The sequence below is a fragment of the Stegodyphus dumicola genome, chromosome 4, assembly GCF_044657685.1.
Source record: "Stegodyphus dumicola isolate Sdum_Otavi_A_Nest chromosome 4, ASM4465768v1".
Taxonomy (NCBI): Eukaryota; Metazoa; Arthropoda; class Arachnida; order Araneae; family Eresidae; genus Stegodyphus; species Stegodyphus dumicola.
In genome coordinates this window covers 18,958,504-18,983,485 of record NC_140771.1, presented here as the reverse complement: position 1 = coordinate 18,983,485, position 24,982 = coordinate 18,958,504, and the positions used below count along the sequence as shown (strand labels likewise).

Below are 24,982 nucleotides of genomic sequence, written 5' to 3'. Positions count from 1 at the left end.
TGAACACAAATCATTTTAGTTTTCGTTATAAATTTTAACAATGTCATTTAAATCTGAAAAAATATAAAAATGAAACCGAATTTTTTTTTTTTTCTGGATATAATTGTAGGCCTACCAGCGGCTGAACGGTTGATTCACATGCGATTTTCATGGCATCAAACACATGTCGCTCTTCTTTAGCATGGACAGTAATAGTGGGGGGGGGGATGCCCCTTTTTGTAGTTTTGCTTCTGAAGTATTTTTTGAAATGTATTAGTTTCTTAAACATTTAATATCAGTCGTAAATATGTATTTTCTATGTTTCCCACTGGTTACCAAAAAAACGGAGTTCTTTAGAATTTTATTAGTAGTTTATTCATTTTATAAGATATTTCTCCCGCTTTCCTAGCGTGCCTTCGTGGTGTAGTGGTCAGCACACTTAGCCGATATTGCAGAGGTCCGTGGTTCGATTCCCGCCGAAGGCGTTTGCTATTTTTCATCTTGCCTGCTTAAAAAAAAAAAAAAAAAAAAAAAAAAAAAAAAAAAAACTAGTGTCTCTATAGTGGCGCCTGAATTAAAAGGATGTTGGATGAGGATTCTCCACACCCAGGATTTGGCGATTGGGTCCCCTAAAAACTCCAGTTGCCTTTTAAAAAGGGGAGTATTTCGTCCGCTTTCCTAGCGTGCCTTCGTGGTGTAGTGCTTCTACACGCTGGGCCGGTATTCCAGAGGTCCGTGGTTCGATTCTCGGCGAAGGCGGTTGCTAATTTTTCATCTCTCCGTTTTTTTTCCAATTAAACCTAATGTCTCTATAATTTCTTTGTAAAAATGTACGATACACTACAGAATGCTGTGGTAAAAATCCTACAAGTAAGACATCGGTTCGTCTTATGCATGTATCTGATGTCTTATTTGTAAAACATCGGGTACATGCATAATTTTGCGCTTTGGGTTTTCAGTTTCCAATTAAAATACTCATCAGCTATGTTATAAAAAGAAATTATTGTAAGTAATCAAATTTTAGAGAAATTAAATGAACTAAATTTTTATTTAAGTAGAAATGTAATCGTATATAATATCTGTGTTTTCACTCTTAGCTATAACTTTTACTAAATTTAGAGAACAGCATTTCCTAAAAAGCAACCTTGAATTCTAGCTACTACGAAGAACAGTTTTTGGGTTATTTCTATTTTTATAAAGCATTTTTTTCCCCAAATTGAGCTAGATTTATACTCCCAATCGTTCAAAAATTTTGTTTCATCATTTACTTTAGAGAAGCGGTAGATAATCTATGACACGTATATCAGTAGTGACACTCTTCGATCTTCAGAGTGACACGCCAGCTTTTACCATCACCTGATGCTCTCGTTTGAGCTGAGTACGGTTTTTCGTTCGTGTGAACAAAGAGTATGTTCAGTTTATTTTATTATTATTTTGTGCTAATCCAACTACTACACTGCTGTGTGAAGTAAGTGGTGTTAAAATTCGCATTAAGTAGGGAAATATTTACTTTCAAATGCAAATTTAGCCCTTTAAATTCAACAACAAAAGTTCACGAACTGGTGCTAGTAAAACCAAACCAAAAGCAATGGTTTTCGCATTTTTCCAGTTTGCTTCAAAATTACTATTGCTAGGGTAATTTGTTTCATACCGTACACTTTTGCGTTGAAAACGCACCACCCTGTTAAAGAACACGTGAAACTGAAGTTCTTAACGCCAAACAAAAGATCTCCGAACTTCTATTAAGTCGATCAATATGCATGTGTTTTCCTATATAAGTCGCTGGTTTTTAAACGCCTCGAAAGTATAGCATAATTTTCGGTTACGAAATAAGATTACGTTCTGGCAACGTAAAATTTATACGCACGACCATGCCTAAACGACCAATACGCAGAATTACCGAGTCGAGAAAAAAATGTTAAAGATTTGACACGTTCTTTATTTTCAGGAAAATCGAAAATCAGATTACAGACTGTCTTTCGCATTCATTTTCAGAAAATTATTTCTTTTTTGGCTTAGTGTTAAAAAATTTAAAGAAGTCTAAAAGTGATTTTTTTATTCTGCTCGGCATGTAAATGGAAGCAAACTTTCCTCACCCCCAAAAGAAAAATTGCTGCTGCTAGTATGAAATAATTTCATGCAATCTTCAGCTGTTTAACAAGTGAAGTCTCCATCTAATTTGATTGATTTGGTTATAATTTGCTAATTTAATATCCGATGAATTCATCTGATTTCGATTACAATATCAGCTTAGTAGTATCATACATTATCAGCTTAATAGATTTTTAGTGCTGATATCTTTCCAGTAATGGTACTGAGCAGTCTTTGCCATGTTTTTTAGGTACCTTTCTTTTCCTAATCAAAATTTAATTTATACTGAAAATATGCATTTCATTTTTATAAAGACGAATAGTTTTAGGAATAATGCATAATATAATTTGCATCACGTAGACCTCAGTCGCTTTAAAAAAATTTTATTCTTTTTTTCAGAAAAAAAAGTCGCGTGAAAAACGAAGAAAAAATTCCTTTAGGTAAAGTCGCTGAACACTGGTCATTCGCCCTGGGGCTCAAATCCCGGCGAACAGTCTGGCTGTATGGGCGCTTTCGTGTTTCCTCCTTGTATAGCATGTATACGATCCAATTTCCCTTAGTCCTCCCTCCCTTTAGGCAGGTAGCCCTCGAATGCTTTACCATAATTAAATAAACCAATAACCAAGCCAATCCTGCCATCATATAATTTTTTAAATATCATATGTAATTAATATCCAGGAGATTCCAGATATTAGTATAGTTTTGATAAACTAACTTATGCGTAAAATGTTTCCGAATGCCTCATTAAAATGCTGAAATTGTGAAGTCCCAATTCATTTTAAACGATAAAAATTCTACAAATTAAAATCATTGTTTACACTGATAGTTCTTATTTATAACCCTTTTTTCGAAAACTAGTAAGTTTTCAAGAAACTTGTGTCCTAGTGTCTTTCATTGCAATTAAAAGCGAACTTAAGACTTCAGATTTTGGCAAAACTTTAATTTATATATTCGTGTGCTTTGAATTTAAACTTTATATATTGATGTGTTTTGAACTTAGTTTATTCCTTTTTTGCATGCATCTGAATTGTGAACGACTGTCTAAATTTCTAATGAACTGAAATATTTCACCATTTTCTGTAATATTATCTGTTTAATTTTTTGTCTTCTGTTGAATTCGTTATATTTGTTTATATAGTCGTGGAACCACGAATTGATTAATTCAAATAATGGGAGCTTAACTAAGAGATTTTTCCTTTCTATTAAGATGAGATTGTCATGTCATGTCATCACTTCTTCACAAACTATAAATTAATCCACTTTCTTACTGGCCATGGAAATTTCAAAAGTTATTTGAACAGATTTAAGTTGAGCCCCGAGTCTGTCTGTGATTGTAGCCTCGGTGGCGAGGAGAATGTTGAACACGTGCTTCTTCTGTGTCCTAAATATGAGTGCGAAAGAAAAGACTTGAAACTGGGACTGAAAAATTTTAATATTAACTGGCCTCCAGAATTTTACCAGTTTATTTCCGAGAGAAGTGCTTTTAATACTTTTTTTGTCAATTCATTGTAAAACTTTGTAATCATCCTTAATTTTATTTCAGTTTTTTCTTATGTTTATTTTGTATTGTGTTTCATACTTACTTCTGTAATCCCCATGTGATACTATGTGGTACACGGGGAATTTATAGTGTTTCTTTAATTAAAAAAAAAAAAAAAAAAATACTATTCCGTTTTGAGGGCCGTAAAGAAAATAGCGGCGAAAATGTATGCGCTAAAGCGCCAAATCTAGCAAACGCGCCTATTTAACAGCGCGCCAAATCTAGCGTGCGCGCTGATTTCAGATTGCGTAAGTTTATATATAGTTCTATATTTCTTAAGACGCCATTGAAATACTAGTTTAAAAATTAAACTTAATTTTTATATACTAAATTAAACTTAATTTTTAATACTTTGTTGATATCCTATGGAATTTGGGAATTGCCCATGATGAAAAGTCTGCGATAGAATTTTGGGTGAAGTGGCAGAATCCCCCACTGCTTGACGCGTTTTTAAGAATTGCACATACTCGGTATCCATGTGCACATCGACTTATTTTCGCTTAAAAAAATCCCAGAATTGCACAAAAATGGCACTGCGCACACCCTTGACTTTATCTATGTCGACACATCGACCTATTGTCACTTAAAAAGTAAAACAAAATTGACAAAAATCCAATAGGTTTTACCCTTGTAAAAAGCGGGAAACAAATAAGTTGGCGATTCTGCAATTTACCGAGAATGTTTTCAAAGAAAAGGCATCATTCGTTATAGAAAATTATGTTTGAACAACCAACGAGATGAAATTATGCTTTAGCGATAAGTCGGTAGCGAAATAGCGATGCAGGCATCCATTCAGTTATGTTTAGCAATTTTTACATACTAAATTATAATAATGATCTGAATAGTTATTTATTCTTATGCTTCCATTCAGTTATGTTTAGCCTTTTATATATAAATTATAATAATAAAAAAGTAATATGAAACTAACTTTTCATCTAAATTAAAACATCAATCTTAGATAGTTATTTACTTATTATACTTCCTTTCTTGCGTTAGGGTTGCCGCAATTATTTTTGGCAGCACTGGCATCAACAATAGTTTGGCGATTTTTTACGGCCCTCAAAAAAAGTTTTATCTTTAAAAAAATAACAAAATAGTAATAATTGTAATAAAAACATCCATTAGCCTATTTTAATGTAAACTGTATATAAAGTGTGTCGTTACAACGGAATAACATTAGACATTTATAGGAAATAAATGCTTAACAAAATATTTAAAATTCAAGTTATCTTTTTACGATATAAATTTCCTTAGTGATATTTATTTTCTGAAAATAAATGAGGAGTATAGGATTATAAAAAATTAACAGAAAAAATATTTAACAAACAAAAGAACATCTCGCTGCTCAGTATGAAATCTCATTTTCTAATAAAGTTCTGCGCGACCTACAAAACGATTCCGTCCATTTGTTTTTAATGTGAATGGTCAGGTTTGTATAAAACGGTCTTCGAAGAATATCAAGTTGCATATCTTGCTATTCCAATATGTTTATCATTCATCGCAGACGGTATAGTACTGCGCTAGTCTTGTAGGTCACGCCCTCATCTTATGAAAATACTAGTCTGGCATCCTGCAGCATTTTTCGATAGTAATTTGATTTTAAATTCGTGGCAATTTTTCCTTCGGTGACAAGGCCGCTAAACCCGTCCGCACGTCAGTTGCATTGCAATTAAGCGTGGTATCGGACATATAAAAGCGAACAGCGGGTTGTTTAGTTTCTTTTGGAAACCTTGCTTTTCTGTGTCTACGAGCGGTATTGCCAGTTTTATATTTCCGTGGAACAGCTTTAAGGATATTAAATTTTAGACGATGTAAGTATTTGTAAGTTTTATATTGCAATGTATGCTTAAATTAAGTTTAGATGATTTTTATTAATTCCAATTTTTTTGTTTTAATTATTCGCTTTAGAATGTTCAGTTATTCTTGATAGTTACTTGAATTATAAATTTATTGGTTTAGTTTTCAGTTTCAGACTAACAACTGTGACTTTTCCGATTGATTCGCGTTAGCAATAACGAAATAACCCAATGTTTTCATTTTCAGTTACGCGTATATATGCTTCTTGAATTATTTATCAATATGTCATGGATATTTGCATGTGTATCTTTTAAAAATAAAAATAAAATAGAGTTCAACTGCAAATGCAACTTATCTGGAACTGTTAAAGAATTTATAAAAAAAATTATGGTCTTTAAATTTTAAATATTTATGGTTCAAAATAATTGTGATAACAATAGATTTAATTATTGATTATTATTTTCAACTATATAATTTTCACACGTTATGCAAAAAGCAATTCTTGATGTTTATTAACTTGCATAGTGAGAAATGTATGATGGTACGATGTTTTCATGTACAGGAATTTGAAGGAAACCTGATATTTGATAAACTTCTTTTAAAAAAAGGACATTTTAAAATTCTCTATAGAGTATGTTAATTAAATCTTCAAAATTAAAAATACATATATTAAGAGGTACATAGCAAGAGCCAAAATATGAATTCGTGTAAAGAAAAGTAAAATCTTTTAAATTTATTCCCGGGAAAATTATGTTTGCAATTCAAAGTCAAGCTGGCTACTGGACGAGTAACTAAAAACTCGAAACACTTGTCCCAAGTTCTATTCTCGGGTTGAGTGAGCTGGCTTTATGAGGCTTTCATTTTCCTTTTATGGATTAGTTGTTTACTGCTCATCGACAAATCCGTAACGGCATTACGATAATCAAATAATCCAATCTAATTAAAAAAATTAAATGTATTGTATAATATTTAATTACTTTTTAATGTATTTTCGAAGTATTGCTCGCAATAACAGAAAGGATCCCATGGCACGTATTCAAAATTTGAGTACAGAGAGCAACAGATTTCCTTTCTGCATATTTACATATTATTGCACGTCTTTAAATTAAACATTTATATTTTTGCGACGTCTTTGCTTTAAAATTAATAGCTTTATTTTATACTGTTAGCATGCACTTAATAGGATCTTAAGATAAATTGCAATAATTAAAAAAACTTTAAAGTTAGATATTTAAAAATATGGGCATTACTAAAAATATGAAAATTTATCTTTTTCTGTGAAGAGTGAGTTTGCTTAAGAAAAGATAACTGACTTTCGTTTTTGATGACAGCAGAAATTTATGTTTTTATAATAATATGCAAACATGCTTATCTCAGTGAAAAGAGATAGCACAAACTACGTTTTTCGCGTCGTATAAACCCACGAGGGCAGAACTTAAGAGAAAAAACTATTATTGGAAATTTTAATGGGAGACATACAATGCTTCTTACGAGTTAGATGGAGGAATAAACGGGAAAAATATAATCAGTGATTGGCTTGGAATAGAAAACAAATTTAACGTCATATGATGCAAAATTTATTACAACCAGTTTCTTCATAAACGGACTTAGATTTATGTAAGACATCATGTTAACTTGGATATAATCTCCATGGATCATGAATATAAGACAGAATAATGTATTAATGTATTAAACTTCATAGGCAGAATTTCTAAGCAAACATAAAGGAATTGGTAATTCAGAAGACAAACAACGTTTTTCGTTGTCTTTATTATAAAGGAATTGGCTTTAAATTATTAATTATATTTAATTATATTTATAATTTTACTTTGTAATTTACTCGATACTAAATTTTTTACGTATTTCTGTTAATATAGATATTTAAAATTCTTTGAACCATTTTTCTTATTAGATCGCAAATCGGAGCAGAAGTATTGAGTACTGTTCAAAAATTACTTTGAATGTTAGTTTCCTGTGTAATTGTTGGTATTAAAAAAATGCGGAGAAGCAAATCTAACTGAATTCAAACCACTAAGCTTGAACCGCACAGTGAAATTTTTTTAAAGACGAAGGTCAAAACACGTTTTTTCAGAATTTTCTTTCACAACTCAAGTTGGTAACTGTTTTACTTTAGGATTCATTATTATTGCAGTTTCTTCGTTGCAAAATTTTCAACAGTTATAATATTAAACTACCATCATCTATTCTATGCAAACCATTTTCTTGCAGAATTTTATGAACGAATTGGTTTTCTGATATTATTTTATTTGTATTTCCAGGACATCTTGCAGGAAAATGCCTTCCGCCGACGTAGAAGATCTCCGTAAACAGCTGGCTACGTATGGTCAAGATCACCTCTTGAAATTTTGGTCACGTCTAAGTGGTGATCAGAAAGCTCACTTAGTTGCCGACATCCAAGCTGTAGATTTCTCAGACCTGACAAATGCTTTTAAGGAAACGGTAGCAAATCGCGAGAACAATAACCAAAAAATAGACTTGTTGCTAGAACCTATACCTGAGGAACTACACGAAGGTGTATCGCGATGTACTCCGGAGCAGCTGCAAGCTTATCGCGATACTGGTAAGTAATAATTGCTCTTTAAGATTTGACATGAGATACAATGCATGTAAAATATTCATTCCTCTTGGCGTTATTTGAGCTATTTCTATTTATATTCGGACACCACAAATCTGAATTACAATGGTTCTATGTAATTTAACCCTTTGCGGCACAGCGTGTCCACTCTGGACACACCTAAAAATTTTCTTCTGTACACACAGAAAAACTGAATGAGAAAGGATTTGTAGGTTACTATAGTAATTCAGAAGTCAAACAACAAAAATCAGCGTTATACCTACAAAATTTTCACAGTCTGAAAATTTTGTAGGTATAACGCTGATTTTTGTTGTTTGACTTCTGAATTAGTATTTATTCGGCGTGTTATTGTGTCTTAGGTTACTATAGGTTACTCTGAACCTTCTTTATTTATCGTAGATGGCAGCTCAACACAAACCAGTCCATATATATTTTAGCCATGTTTAGTTTTTAAGACCCTCATTTTTCAAAGAAATCTTCCAGATTTTTTAGGGTATAAAAGGAATTGTTTGAAAAGAAATTCCTATGTTATTTTTTGGCTGTATGCTAATCTCCTTATTCTATATTAGTTTTAAATTTTTACCTTGAAATCTTGCTTAAAATCAAACGTCGAACCCCAGGTTTGCCCAGACCGGGCTCACCGATCATCTAGGACAACTGAGAGTCTCCGCATCTCATCGGTCAGTTCATTGACAACAATGCTCATTTCAGCACTCTTTTCGAAGCTTTATTCAGTCAGTGTGCCACTTTGGGCACACCCACAGAATTAAAACGATAAGTGCTATCTTCACAAAATTTTACTTGTGTGCTCCTCTAGGCCTAATTAGACTGCCTACTTTATATATATATATGTATATGTTACCGTGAAAGACCGAAATTGGAGAATGTCGACTTTCACCGTAGAATGTCAACATTCACCAAATACGTCAGTGAAAGATCGAATATTGCATTGCATTCTTATACATTTGGACCCTCACCGGTGTATGTCGACAATCACAGATATGCTCTGGTGTAGGTTGAAAAGATAGGAGTGTATGTATACGCTGTCATTGCAAAAGGAAGTGTTCCACAAATGCAGTTGTAAAAGCAAGGGCCTTTTGTGCAATTCAAAGTGTAATAATAGTTAATTTGTTGCAATAAATAAGATTTGAATCACGTAATTTAGTAAGTTTTTCACTTCTATTATTTTCCTTTCTCATTTTGAATGTACAGTGTGTTTTAAGTTCTTATATTCTTAAGTTCTTGTTTTAAGTCTCAAGTGCGTTTTTTCGCGACCGAATTACGGAGAAGAAAAGGCAATATTCTTATGCGTTCAAAATTCTTCATTAGTACATGGTGAACAGAGTCGTAGCTAGGGCTTTCAGCGCCCAGGCACAACTGAAGATTTCGCGCCCCCTACTGCTTGCGAAGGATGGAAAACATTTAATTCTAAAATGTCGTAACATCAGTTTGGCGGCCCTTGGATTCTGCGCCCGGGGACAGATGCCCCCCTTGCCCCCTCTAGCTACGCCCCTGATGGTGAATGTCGACATTTACCGGTGTAAGTCAGAAATAAGAGTATTTGGAAAATATTTCGGACATACACCAAGCGACTATGTGAATGTTGACATTCACCGGTGAAAGTTGACATTCTCCAGATGTCGGTGTTTCACCGTAACATATATGTATCAAAATCCGACTTTAAAAGGTAGTGTGCCGGAAAGGGTTAAGCAATCTGGCATGTATAAAGAACTGTTAAATGCTTATAATTCCATTCCGAGTTTGACTATTGGCGAAAAAGGACAAGTTACACTTCGAGCACCGTATAGTACTGTAAGCATATAGCTTGATTTTGGGCACTAGCAAAAATATCCGTTATTAACCGCTACACAAATTTAGTATATATGAAGTACAAAACTGAAAATCTTAAAAGTGGATCATTGTTATTTGTGTTGCATCTTAAAGGTAGGTTGGGAGCTGAATATTGCACTTATTTTCCGCGGCGATGTTTCGTTAGTGCTATGATTTTATGCAAATTCTTCGAATTAATTTTTTTGTGGAAATTAATAATGAATAGTAACCTGCGTTTACTAGTTAAACTGGAAGTTGAGAGTGTGATTATCTTGTGCAACACCCACAATCCGATATTATGGAAGTGATCTGTTTGCATTCTAAATAGCCGCTGATTCACTTTTCTTGTTTAATATATTCATTTGATGAAAGAAACACTAGTATGAATGTATGACAGCAGTTTTATAGACTGCTATTGGAATGAATTCTCTAATATAAAGTTTCAGCATAACGCCATAAAAAGAAGGCTATAGAGAGTTCGGAAGGAAAGTTTTACTAAAGAGTGTTTAGAGCTTGTAGATGATCTTTTTACTGTAATATGTAGAGTCCGTGGCTGTACCTCTGATTTCCACGTGAGGAGGGGCGCAAAAATGCGTAAATCCTCTTGCTTGTGAATGTTGTGTGTTGTCAAAGAACACTGATTTGAGATATGAAATGCATCCATTTAGAATGAGTCCTGCATAGACCCTTGCTTTTCAGTTTCTCTGTGGCGTGGTTCTCCCAGTGTGTAATATAAAAGCAAGCCAGTTTCTCTTAGAAAGTCTCCACAAAGGTATTCCTTCCTTTAGGCAAATAACCTTCCCGTGGTTTACTTGGTCGGATTGAGGAACTAACCTGTTTCTGGAGTATTCTTGATGACATTTAGTACTTAGGATTTAAATATTTCGAATTTTCTGCGTGACCGAGAAACGTTGGAAGAAGCCAAGCTGTTTTGCTACATTCTAGTTTATTTGCTTTGTAAGCTCGATTTTAAAACTGCAATTTTGGATTTATAAAAGTTATTGCAATTAATTAAAAATGCAGTTTTTTGATAAAATGTTAAGTGTTTGTCGGAGTTGAATCACACTAATTTTGCCCAACTGGTGTAACTGGATGGTACAGATTATCCAACTTCGAGAATAAATAATTGCGTAATAATCAAATTATCTAAGCTTACCTGATAGAGGTTAGCAGCCTTTATTATATTATATCGTAGAATCATAAAATTTTTTTTATTGTTTCTTGTTCAACGTGGCCAGATGAAAACTTTTCTTATTGCTGCAAATAGGCTTATTAAGCTGAGTATGAATCGGTGGTTATAAACGTTCTCAGTGAAACAGTACTTAAAAGGCCATAAAGAGATCGGAAATCGGTCTTTTTAAGATGAAATATTTTGATGCTTATTTTTGTGTTATCGTATCTTTCAGAAGTTAATTTCTAAACTGAGTATTGTTTTCACATAAGATGAATTTCCGATTGATGTATCTCGCTACGAAACTCAATATAAATTAATATATTATTATTTAATATAAAGAACTAAATAAAATGGTCATTTGGAAAGATTATATGAAAACCTTGTTAAAACTGAGAAAATTGTTGAAATACTTACAAATTGTTGAAATACTTGTTTGATATTCAAAATTATTTTTTTAAAATGAGAAAAATTTGATTATTTCAAAAAATGATAAAAACAGCATATTAAATTGATGTCTTAATGAGAATATTGGTACTTGCGGGAAAATCCCGACGACCATTTGTGCCTATTAAAGAACAGACGCCAAACTACGCGATTTTTCGCCAAAAATGGAAAAGTCTTCTTCAAACACGCTGAGTTTGGTGTAAATTTGATTTACACGTTTTAATTATTATTATTTTTGAGTCAAGACTCCTTTTTTTTCCCCTGTATCACGCATTTTCGAAAAAGAATGATTAAAATTTGGAACCTGCCTACTACAGAAGAGCTTGATGTTGAATATTTCCAAAGTTATAGAATCTTACTGGCGATTAAATTAAAACCTAGCGAAAATAATTGCTTTTATAGTATATCTCCTTAATAAAAAATAATGGAAATTTTTAATGAAAAATTAAGTATAAATAAATGATAATATAATAAATTTGAAAGAAAAATAAGAATAGATCGTTTCTTCTTGTATTTAGTAAATGGGCTTTTTTGGTTTGGCGCGATTGGCGCCGTCTCTTGTTATCGACGGGATTTTCCGTAAATATCAAAATGATTTTTTTTTATTATTATTACAACGATTTTTGTTCACTATTACAACACCTTTTATTCCTTTCACTAGCCTTTGAATATTTAATTGCATTAAGAACAATATAGGGTACTTTTCCGTTTTGCCGGCGCAGGCGATAGATTCGCCAATAATGGTACAATGCCAAACGGAATATCTTCCGATGCCAAACGGAATATCTTCGTTGGTAGACTTTTGCGCCTCATTTTCAAAACAAGTCGCAGCCATTTCTTATCAGATTGATTTTTTTTTTTTTTTTCAATACTGGCGTACAATTACATAGAATTTTTACAAGAAAGTTCAATTTTATGCCCTAAGGCCATTCGCGGGCGGTTATCAAGTCAATTAGGATGCAATCACACCGCTCACCCGATGACGAAAATATAGAAAAGACAAAGTCAAGGGTTAAATACATCAATTCCAATGAGAATGCACTAGCAAAGTAAAGCACTGCGGTTTTACATAATTTCTGAGTAAGCTATTCGTACGAATTGAAGTAATTCTTGCATTTAAATTTGTGTTCCAAATTAAGATTTAACTTGAAATTAATATAGATAATTACTGAGAGAATTAGATTTTCGTAGCGTAATTTACGTTAGATGAGATTACTTAAGGTTACGTGATATGAACCGGCGAATCAGGATGTTGTACCGCGAAAGCATAGTATATTCTTAATGTCTCTTTACAAATTTATTGTCTTTATTTATTGGCTTTTTTACAAAATTTTAAACGACATTAAAATGTTTATACCTTCATTATAAAAAATTCTTAGAATTAACATTTGTCAACATTTTTTTATGTGTATTTTCGTCAATAAAGTCTGCTTGAAGAGACATAGTTTGGACATGCATATTGGTAATTAAAATCACATGCTGTTTCAAGCGTATAGTTAACGTGGGCTTCTAATACCATGGTAGCTAGATAATTACGAAGGATCTAAACATTCGAAGGCTTGTAGCTGAGCTTTATCCAGCTCGTTTAAGCAGTTATTTTTAGAAAATCATAAATTGCATATGAAACAATTTTCGATTTAAGTACAAGGTGTTTCGAAACTCATGGGTAAAAATTTAAGGGATGATAAAGGTGCGTATTAAAAATGCCTTCACGAGTAAAGGTGCATTCATCCGTGACTAACACATGTGCATCGAAATTAGGCTGCGCTGCTAGCTGTTGTAAAAACCAACTTGCAAACTCGACACGTGGCGCGTAATTTGCAGGTATCAAGGCATGGTAGGGGTATAATCCTTCGTCCCGTAATATTCGCCAAACAATTGAGCTGCACACGGGAAAACTTTCGCAAGCTAATATCCGGACGATCTTCCACTCTTTGCAGAATGTCCTATACAACATCTGGCGTCAGCACACTGCTGCCATGCACTTTATCATGCATGCCGGTGACAAAGGATCGCGTTTCACATAGGTACCGATGCAATCGCTCGAATTTATTTTCGGTCTGGCGTATACGTGTCTTCTCGAAAAACGTCACCTGTGCAGGGTTTCGGCTTCCAGAGCTTCCATTCGCAAGACCATACATAAAATGCGTATCGGCCTTTTTGTGATTACTGTACGTCGACATGCCTTCTGAAATCCAAGATAGAAATGACGAGGTGTAAGAAACTCGCTGTTTATGTTTTCCATTACTGCGCTGTGTAACTGTTCACTGCTTGCTCACCGCCCGTGCGCTGTGTGGTGAAAACCGCTTGTTTAGATGTTTTCTATCACCCCTTAAATTTTTGTCGATGAGTTACGAAACACGCTGTATATCGAAGTCAATATAACGGCATTTATGGAAGATGAAAAATAAATAAATAAATAAAAAGCCCTTATTTATGTTTTAAAATATTGTTCCAATTCTTGTTTCATTCCTATCAGGTGCAATTGCCGTCCTACCATATCTTGCTAAGCTATTTTGATTTTTTACGTTTAAATCATTAAGTGTAGATTTACCTGAAAGCAGTAAATTTATTTAACGTTTCGCATGTATAAAAATATGTATTCAGCTGTATATCTTTGATATGAATGGTATTGGCATAATTTTAAATATTCATAGTTTTAATTTTTTTATGAAGGTGCTAACACAAATGAAAATTTAGATTAAAAATGCTAAAAGAATAAGAATTTTAAACGAGAACTAATATTTTTAATAAATATTTTCTGGAAAGATTCTAATAAATGGGTTCAAAACTCAAGATTTCTGAGTATTAAATTCGAAAACAAATTCATATAAATCCTTTACCACATTTTGCCGAAGTATTAAAAATTCAGATATATATTTTAGATTACAATTAATTTGTACGTAAACGTACATTGTGACGTGGCGCCACACAGCTTTCAAGCATGTTTAAGGAGTGACGCTTCACAACCTCGTCTGTGTTACGCTGACAACATTCAACTGTTGAGGTTCATTCTGATCTGCCTAGTGATTTACAGCTACAGTGTAAGACTGTGAATGTATGTGCCAGGGAAGTTTGTAAATCATCTAGATAATTTCTGCTACGTATGTGTGTGTGGGGGGGGGCTATCATTTTTGTAAAGATTAAACGACGTTATTTGATTCCGTTAGTTGTAAAATGTTAGGTACTATATTTTGGCTGTAACAATGGATTATCGAGATAAAAACTTAGCCACCCGAATGTGTTATTCGATCTGCGTGAATCTTTTAACAAATTGGGTAAAGAATCTCGATTCTGAGGACAATTACCATGGTGTGGCCTAAACCACAAGATAATTTTTGTTACTTATTTCTTCATAAAGAATATAAAAATAATTAGTATAGTTCGACCTTTCAAGCGCAACCCTGGTTGGCATTCTGCCAAAACACATAGATTCGCCCAAAAGGGGCGGTATTACTTGCTGCGACGTGAAAGGTCTCTTCTCCGCAAAGAGCTATGCTGGAGGAAAAGAAAGTCCCCATCCTTCCACCCTATTTTGAGAATAAGTCGGTCCGAATGGCGCATGCGTGTTTGCGCTCATGGTCGTGGATAAGGCGGTAAGTTCGTATTTGTTGAGAAGTTAATATCTCACAACGATGACTCATTTGTGCTACATCCTTCTATCCACTTAACTGTAGATGAATTGGAACATGAAGCAGCTGCCGGAGTTTCGAATGAGAAACAAGATTATCTTAGGTATTTTAAAATCAAGTACTTTTTGTAAATCTCATTTCTCAGAGACGTACGAAATTTGAACGAGCTTAAAAATTGTCCCCAAAATAGGCTTAGTGTTTTGAATGTTAGCTGAAAAGTTTAAATCTTCATGAAAAAGACTTCAAGGTGCACTTTTTGTAACCACCAAGAATTTTGAGATGTAAAATAAATGGTTTAATGCATTATAACAAGATTTACGCTGTGATGCATCTTTGGCCAGGAACATACGAAGCAAGAGTTGGGAGCGGGGTGTCTTGTTGATTTCTCTCAGTTTCTTCGGAGGCTGTTAATTTTTATGGTACTTTTCCGTTTTGCAGGCGAAGGCGATAAAGTCACCAATAATGGTACAACTGATGCCAAACGGAATATCATCCCTGGTAACCTTTTACGCTTCATTTTTAAAACAATCGGATTGATTGTTTTTTTCAATACTGGCATACAATTACATAGAATTTTTACCATAAAGTTCAATTTTATACCCTAAGGCCATTCGCGGACGGTAATTAAGTCAATTAGGATGTAATCACATCGCTCACCCGAAGGTGAAAATATAGATAAGGCAAACTCATGAGTTAAATTCACCAATTCTAATGAGAATGCACTTGCAAAGTAAAGCACTGCGGTTTTTACATAATTTCTAAGTAAGCTATTCGTAAGAATTGAAAAAATTCTGGCATTTAAACTTGCATTTCAAATCAAGATTTAACTTGAAATCAATGTACATAATTACTGAGAGAATTGGATTTTTGTAGTGTAGTTTACGTTAGATGCGATCACTTGGGATTACGTGATATGATCCGCCGAATTAAGATGTTGAACTATGAAAGCATAGTAATGTCTTTTTACAAATTGTCTTTATTTGTTGACTTTTTATAAAATTTTAAACGATATTAAAATGTTTATGCCTTCAAAAAATAAAAACATCTTAGAACTAACATTTGTTAACATTTTTTATGTGCATATTGTATGTTGTCGCCAGTAAAGTTTGCTTGGCGAGATTTGCGCCGGCGAAACGGAAAAGTACCGTTTTCATAAAGTGAATACAAATTTCTTTTATTGTGCCATTGGTTTATGGAGTTAAGGTGACAAAATCACAAAATATGAAAATCTTATTAGAAACATTTTAGTAGACAAATGTTGGACCATGTTGCGATTCAAAAGTCATTGCTTTTTAATAGGCTTGCAACTTGAACACATCAAATTTTAGTATTTTCTCTTGCGAATGGATCAGCACGAACAAAAGAGGGATAGTCAAAGCGTTGATGCTGCTTAGTTAATGGTTAATTTAAGGCAAAGCGCTAAAGGATATCTGTTTAGGGCTATATAATATGCTTATTTAGCATGATTACTGTATTTCTTCTTTACATGAAAACCTTTATTAAGGTTACGGGTAAAAGTCATGATAGATTATTTTATTTGGAAGAAAATTCCTTTCTAGAAACTATGCTAAAATAAGAAATAAACAGCCAAAATCTGATTGAAAATGGAAAATTTGAAGATGTATTAGGCCAAATAAAATGTTTATGCTGTTTTAGTTAAGTTGCACTGATTTAATTAAATTACACGATTTTAGTTATATGCGCTGAGCATGAAAAATAGTTTTATCTCCTATCAGCCTATATATATATATGTATATAGGCTGGTAGGTGATAAAACTATTTAAAAAACAAAGTAAGAAAGGTATTATAAAACTAAGCAAGGAAGGTAATGATTTCGATCAGAAAATTTTTTTGTCGATGACGGCTCTTACATGAAGCTTAATAAAGTTTCTATTTTCCGTATTTAAGCTTTTTACTTTCGTATAAAGAGTTTATTACATTTTGGATGAAATTACACAATCGGATGTGGTACTTTACATGTAGTCCATAATAATCTGTAATGGACAACCGAAAGTGGTACTTTACTTTAAGCCCGTAAGATTGTGATAAAAAGCGATGTTAAAATGTAGTTCATTTTTTAAAAAAAAATTTTAATATCTAACGCTTTCAAATCAATGGGAATAACAGATTGAAGCTAAAACGTATAAACCGGAAATGATGCTTTACATGAAGCTCTTAACAGACTTTCTTGAAAAAATGTTTTATGAATTCATCAATTATGAAATCAATAATTCTCAGATTTGATATTTAAAATAGGTATGTCATTGAGAACAACAAATTACGTTTGTAAGCATTAAAGACAGAATTATGCTAAATGCAACCACGACAAGTAGCTTATTATGACGCAATTAAATATATTAGCCTCAAATCTCAACTTCATTGTTAGTTTCGCCTTTATGTCGCTTATGGATCACTTTTCAAATCAAAAGGATGCTGCCACTAAATTTTATTGTTAAATATTATTTTTAAAGAAATAATATATCAAATATAGGTACTATAACGAATATTAGAGAATGTATGGCAACAATTAACACTCTATTGGGAATTTTAAAGATATGCCAATTTTTAAAGATTTTGTGGTTTTGTTGTTGAGTTTCATAAGATGTTAAATACGAAAAAAGTGATGTTAAATAAATAAAGCTAAAATGACATATGCAAAAGTTTGTCGTTCTTAAACAAACAAAAATCGATCTGCAAGCGTTCAGATTTTATATTACGCCCAAAGGGGCGTTTTTAACGTTTTGTGTGTTACCTTTATATATTAAATATCATGTTCTTCGCACTTAGAGCATAAAATTCGATTCAGCAGCGATATCACAAAATATTTAAAACAGCATATCTTTAGAATTTTCCATACAGTCTCCTGCACTGGAGGATAAAAATATATTTTTTCCCGTAGTGTCGCCATTGCTCGCTTTGAAATCGTTGAGGTTTTTAGTCAAAAACTCAAATGCTTTACAAAATATGAAATGGATAATAAAACAGATTCCAAGTTTGGGCTTCCAGATGCCCATATTTAGGTGGAGACGTACGATATTCAAAATTCGATGGCTCTATATGTACCGTTGTTTTATCACAATGCGAGAAACATACATACGTTTATGCAGATTCTTTATGATTTAATTTCTATAAATATAATACAGGGCTCTAATATTTGGTGGCAACAATTTAAAAGGTGATTCGTCGTTTGTAGTGAATTAAAAATTAATTGCAGGTATAGAGTAGAACTACATGGCTGATGTCTGCTAGGCATTCAAAATGACCCTATTTTCAATGGCTTTTAGGACTTAATTCATACAAAATTGAAGACTGCAGAAGTCTTGTTTCTTCTTTCAGTGTACAATCTATAGAAGTCTGCAACATTTGGCACGTTCATACAGCTGCTTAATCTTGTGTTATTAAAATTTTGATCTTTTTGAGATGAGACTTAACGACTTAACTTTAGTTTTTAGGTCCGAGAATTTCTTCCGTGCTCCATACTGCTGAGGTGGGGTTTCAGTTTTCAGGGGCAAATCTGGGGAATAAAGGGCGGGTTTTGAGAAATGTGACACTTTTCTTTACTAGAAACTGCGTGATGAGAATTAGTGACGGCGCATTGTTATGCAACAGAAATCGAATATTCGATTGAGCTTTTTTGAAGCCAATTATACTTTATTTTCTTCAGATGTCTATCCATTGCATCTTAAAATACGAAGCATGCTGGCTCTTGTTAAGTGACGAAACTTCTTGTGAATGATACCTTTCCAATAAAAAAATGTCTCCATCAAAGTCTTTAATCGATATTTCTGGAACTGAAATTTCATGGCCGTGGTGAACCTTCTCCAACTCAAGCGGAACTGCCATTTTGTCTCAGGATCATAAGCGAATTTCGTATCCTGGCACAATTTGTTTGAAGTCTGGATTAATTTCTTCTATTTGGATGGAATCGTGAGGTGCAGAAAATTCTTTCTTTCCGCTTAGAAGTCAGTGCGCGAGAATAAGCTTTTCTATTTTCAGGATCTTCCACAACATTTTTGTGAGCAGTGTCTGTCGAAGTTAAGCATAACAGCTATCATTCGAAGAAACAAGAACTGAAACCCTTCAGCAGCGGTTGTGGAACTTATTCAGTATTCTTATGCTCCAAGACAGCGACCACTACCGGGATCAACATCATCATCTTCGCGACCTTCACGAAATGATCCGTGCCAACAAAAAACATTAAGTCGTGTTAATGTTTGATCCCTTATGCTTCGCACATTTCAGATGTCTCCGTTGGTGTTCTGTTTTGCTCAACAAAACTGAGCGAAGAATATAGTATTAAAATTTTGATGTTGCACAGCAAAACGTTAATGCTATTCTTCGAAGCTATTGTAGCAGATGTTCATTATAAAAAAAAGCAAATATATTTTTACAAAATGTACAGGCGCGGTAAGATAGCTTCCCCGCAAAGCAGTTTTAGGGTTGCCATAAAAGGGCAAGGGAAGGCAGTATTGTCACATTTGGCGAGAAATCGCCCATTTGGCGCTATTTAGCGACATAATTGGCGATATGCCATGGACGGGTAGAGAACCTTCTGGAACGATACCGGTTTAGCCCAGAATGTTCTCGAACACAAGCCGAAAGCTATATAAACCCTGCTGGGCCGCGGAGAGTCAGAGTGCGAGATAGTCAGTCCCTGCGGAGTCGATCGAGTTGACAGCCGGGCAGCGAGTACCGAGTGGGTCTTCTAGTGTATCGTCAAGAGTGTTGAGCTCCGGGAATGACTGAACCGAAGAGTCGGGAGCTGTGCTTTGTGTGTCGTCGAATGCATCGCGAGTTGTAGCGTGGAGTTCCGAGAACTACCGAGCAGAGTGGGAAGCTGTACTCTGGTGCTTTGCAGTGAAGCTGTCTTCACCGTTATTGCCTGACAGTTTGAAGGCTCTGTCGCTGAACGTATCAGCATGTTTATAACAGTTCGACGACTGTAAAAGTGACTTTGGAGCTGTCCTGATTAATATTGGTAAAATAAAGTGTGCTTCGATACTTCATCATCAAGTGTCGCCATTATTCACTCCAAATCCACACGAACCCCGTACGTAACGTAACAACTGGTGTCAGGAAAAAACGTAACAATATAGTAAATAAATTATAACAAATGCTGTCAATTATCATTTGACAGTTTTGGTGGAATTTGTTGAAAAATAAGTTCACAAATGTGTAGATGCACTGTATGTGTTCTGGAGCAAATAAACGCGTTTGATGACTGCTAAAATATTCAGACGAGAGTTTTGTGTTATGATGTTTTCCGTGTCCTAGCGCCTCGCTGAAAAAATTGTTTGTTTAAAATTAAAAGGTTCTTTAAAAAATTCATTTCTTTGTCTGTTAGTGTATAAAAAGTAATTCATGAATGGTAGTAAAAAAGTGATGTTTCTCGAACAATTTTATCACCGTTTTGTGTACGTGTGAATAATAACAATATACTCAAAAATTAGTGAATTATTTTATCTTTTATAGGTGTAAAGGATTAAATTGAAAAAAGGTATGTCTCCAAATTCTGTTTTATTAAAGTAGGCCTACTTGTACGTTTTATTTCTTATGCAACCCCAGATATGCGAGTTATCAAATAATTAATAATAGTAATAAATTTGGGGAAGTCTTAAGTTTTTGTTTTTAGCATAAAAAGAGGCCTATGTCAGAAGTTGGGAAATATCATAAATAAAATATTCTGCTGAATATACGAATGTATCTGTAAGGAAAATACAGCTTAATCCTAGCAGAAAACATCTGCTGTTATCTGCAGCTGTTAAATTGGCGATAAGGAAATCACGTTTTAGCACTTTATATGTTTTTATTGCTAATAGCATTCAGTTAACAGTGTAGGGAATTACTTTTGACTGTTTTTTAATAAGCAAAACACAGTCATTTTACTTATAAAAGGTAATAATCCTTACAGCGAATAATATTTTTCTGTATTTGGCTACATAGCGTTCTTTCATGAAATAACCTTGAAATGCCACGGCAGCTTAAAAAATTTCGGTCTTAGAAGTCGACTTGATTTAATCATATTGTTAAAAATTCTGTTTAAAGTTAAAAATAGTTTGCAAGAGCCTCATTATTAACGAGTAATTCGCTTTAACGTGAAGAGGTAAAACGTTCGACAAAGCCATGTCGAAATTTGTACACAAGCTAAAAAAAACTGAGTATCTGAGTCCTTAGACAGCTAATTGTTTTGAAAAATATCCCGAAAAAGAAAACTAGTTTTTACTTCTTGATTTGGGCGTTGCATAAAATAATATTGAAATAAAATGCTTTATATTTTTATTTCTCTGTCATGTATTAATTTTCATTCCATGTAAGCCAACTGATTTTCTCAGAAAGCATTTTTCCTTAAATGCACGTATTCTACGAATATAAACGTAGTTCCATGAAAATGACAAATAAAAGCGTTACGAAATTATCTCGTTGTCGGTGCCCTGGATAAGAACGTAAACTACACGTTTTGTGTACTCTGTACCTAACATGTAAACAAAATCAGGAAATTTTTATAAATGTCCCGCACGTCATTAATATGGCAGTTTGTTACTAGAAAATATTAAGTTTGTAATAAAATGATATAGTTGTTTGAGATCGTCATATTTTAATGGTGCAGATTTATTAAAAAAAGTCCGGTGAAAAAGCTTCTTCATTAATAAGCTGAGATATATTTCTTTCGTCGAATTCTATAATACAGTTTACAGGAATAAATATGTTAGAATTTTAAAAATTGAGAAAATTTCAATAAATAGGCTTTTTACGAGAAATTTCTAAACAACTCTTTTACCCAAAGGGCGTTAGCCAAGAGGTGCTTTTAATTTCGTTTTAGCATTTTGCTTTGAAAACTTTAAATGTCGGTTCACTTTTCAATTTTTGCCAACAAAAATTACAGCCGTGTATTATATTTAAAGAAATTAAATAATGAAGAATCTGCACATACAGTGGTAGCCAAAATTGTGGACACTTTTGGAAATTTTTGTTTTTGAGCTTTGTATGCTTATAGAAAACGTCACGTTTCACAAAATGCAAACTTGTATATATCATTTTAAAGAGAATTTATTTCTGAATTCAATACAAAACACAAAATTCAATTATTTGCAATACAAAAAAAGTTAAACGATAATAGTTATCGATATGCATTAGATAGTGATGATTGCAGTGAGTTATCAGTACTTAGTAGGGTACCCTTTATTTTTGATTACAGCTTCACATCGACGTTTCCTTGAGCTGACAAGAGTTTTAAGCTCTTCTTTCGTTATTACATGATGCCAGGAAACAATTATAGCCTCAATTAGTTCCCTTTTATTTGATGGGCGCCTCATTCGGACAAGAGTTTTCAAACGGTGCCACAAATTTTCGATAGGATTGAGGTCAGGACTGTTTCCTGGCCATGACAACAATTTAATGCTCTTTGTACGAAACCACTCTTTCGATATTTTGGCCGTACGGCAAGGAGCAGAATCCTGCTGAAAAATAAACGAAGCATTGTTGGGAAAGAGATCTGTGATGGAAGGTAGAAGTTTTGGTTCTAGAATAGTGTCAACGTATTTTCTGGCATTCAGTGTCCCATCGATGACATGAAGGCGACCAATACCATCTGCTGACATGCATGACCAAATCATAACACTAACTGGGTTCTTCACAGTTGCTTGAATGCAGTTAGGATGTAGCTCTTCTCCTATTCTACGTCTTATATATTTTCGCCCCTCACTACCGAACAAAGATATCTTAGTTTCATCACTCCATATAACTTGTGACCACTGATCATCTGTCCAATTAATATGTTCCTTTGCCCACTGTAGTCTTTTTTTTTTTTTTTTTTTTTTTTTTTCTTTGCTGAAAATTAAGATAAGGCTTTTTTCGTGGAATTCTACCTCTCAGTCCAACATCTGTTAATCTTCTCCTGATTGTTCTTGAATTGACAGAAACAACAGCATCATTCAGATCACTTCTGATGGCCGCTGATGACATTTTTCTATCTTGGGGACATACTCTTTTTATTCTTCTGTCATCAATAGATGTGGTGCGCCTTTTTCGGCCTTTTCCTTCTTCGTTTTTTATTCAATTTGTCTCTTGATATCGTAAACAAAACTTTCGAACTTCAGATGCAGTCACTGAACCACCCACCTGTCTTGCAATTTCAGCATAGGAAAGAGCACTTTCTCGTAGCACAAGAATATTACATCTCTTTCTAGGTGTCCGGTCTACTCTTTTATTTGATGTCATTGCTTCTTGACTTTACAAAAATTCCTACTTGTAATTGCAGTGTATAAGAAACAGGTCCTTTTTCTACAGAACAAAGCAAAATAATGAATTGTTTCAAGTGTAAGAATGTCAGCTTCTGGCAGTTGCTAACATTTGATTGGTTCTCCGAACAAGAACAGTGATTGGCCAGGAAAGCTAGACATTACAAACCACTTCATAACTGTGTTTTTTATTTATATTAAAGTACATATAACTTTTTTTTTGTATTGCAAATAATTGAATTTTGTGTTTTGTATTGAATTCAGTAATAAATTTTCTTTAACCCTTTAACTGTCAAGTTATTTTGATGATTTGGGTTCACAAATTGTCAAATTTTTTTATTGCAAAAATCAAATGTTTAGTACAAAATAAAATATTTTTAAGTAGTTAAAAATTGATATTTTGAAGTACATGGGTAAAATTTTTAAAGTTTTGTAGCCACGGCATATTTGCTTGAGGCGGCTGCCACTCAACATGGCAGTTGTAAAGTTCGCTTCTAGTGGAGCATTATTTTCTAAAAATGAAAAAAAATTATTATTTTCTAAAAAAGAAATAAATATAAGTGAATACCTATTAGTAGTTCAGTAATTCAGCCTTGTGTGGTACAACTGGAAACACTTTTCCAAGCACAAACCAACTCCACAATCACTACACCAGAATCGTTATTCCTTCCTTATCTTTTCCTCATTTTTATCCTTTTTCGAACAACACACTTTGCACTGTCTTGTAGGCGCACGTTTCGCAGGAGTAGGAGGAATATGGGATATGAAATGTCGTTCAGTAAGACGGGCAGGGTTATCTATTGTAGGTGGTCTGCCAACATTCTTTTGTCCAGAAGCTGCATCATCATATTTATGTAAAAGCTCTTCTACAACTTGGATTCGAAATTCTAGAAATGTAATATGTTTCCCAACTACATTTTTATAGAGCAAATATGAGTTCCAAAGTACCTTGTCTAGTAAATGTAAAAATATCTTTTTATAATATTTTTTCTGACGTTTAACGGATTGTTGGATGAAATGATATTTCCTAATCACAGCGATCTACACCACCCATAGTTAGACTGCAATTAGAAACAATCTTCGCCTTGAGTATATCTCCATTTTTTTATTTTTGAGGCTGACCATGGAAGTATCATGAATACTGCTCATCAAACACACATTCTTCATCTTCGGTTGAAGAATCTAAATCATCTATAACGTTTCAAAGAACTGGACGCCATTTTACAACAAAAAGATCCCATGCACTTTGAACCAAAGAACTTATAACCTCTAACCTTTGAAATCTTCAGTAAAGTGCTGTCATCTATTGAACTGAGCGCACATTAACTTTTCCCGAGATACAGTCGGGTTTGACAAAGAGATGAAGCCGAAATAAACGTCTCCCGATATATATTCGGGTATAACAATACGATGCACTCAAAAAAAAAAAAAAATATATACCCCGAGTAATACTCGGGCGTGACATTTTCGAACACCAGTGCTGTGCCCGAGATTATCTCGGGCATGACAGTTAAAAGGTTAAAATGAATATACAATTTTGCATTTTGCGAAACGTAACATTTTCTATAAGCATACGAAGTTCAAAAACATAAAAATTTCCAAAAGTATCCACAATTTTGGCCACCACTGTATATATGTATGTTTCTCGCATTGTGATAAAAC

General features: G+C 33.6%; 1 protein-coding gene across 6 annotated transcripts in view; it reads left to right on the top strand.

Moving 5' to 3' along the window:
- mmy (UDP-N-acetylglucosamine pyrophosphorylase mmy) overlaps window positions 1-24,982 on the top strand; it is a 198,882-nt gene that overhangs the window by 89,889 nt on the left and 84,011 nt on the right. For 5 of the 6 annotated variants that reach the window (XM_035354679.2, XM_035354682.2, XM_035354681.2 and 2 more), the window contains exon 2: window positions 7,687-7,988. In XM_035354679.2, coding sequence (XP_035210570.2) covers window positions 7,703-7,988 — 286 coding nt within the window. In that variant the 5' untranslated portion in view covers window positions 7,687-7,702. Of the gene's footprint in view, window positions 1-5,270; window positions 5,422-7,686; window positions 7,989-24,982 lie in introns of those variants that run through there. The other variant, XM_035354678.2, reaches the window with a different exon arrangement.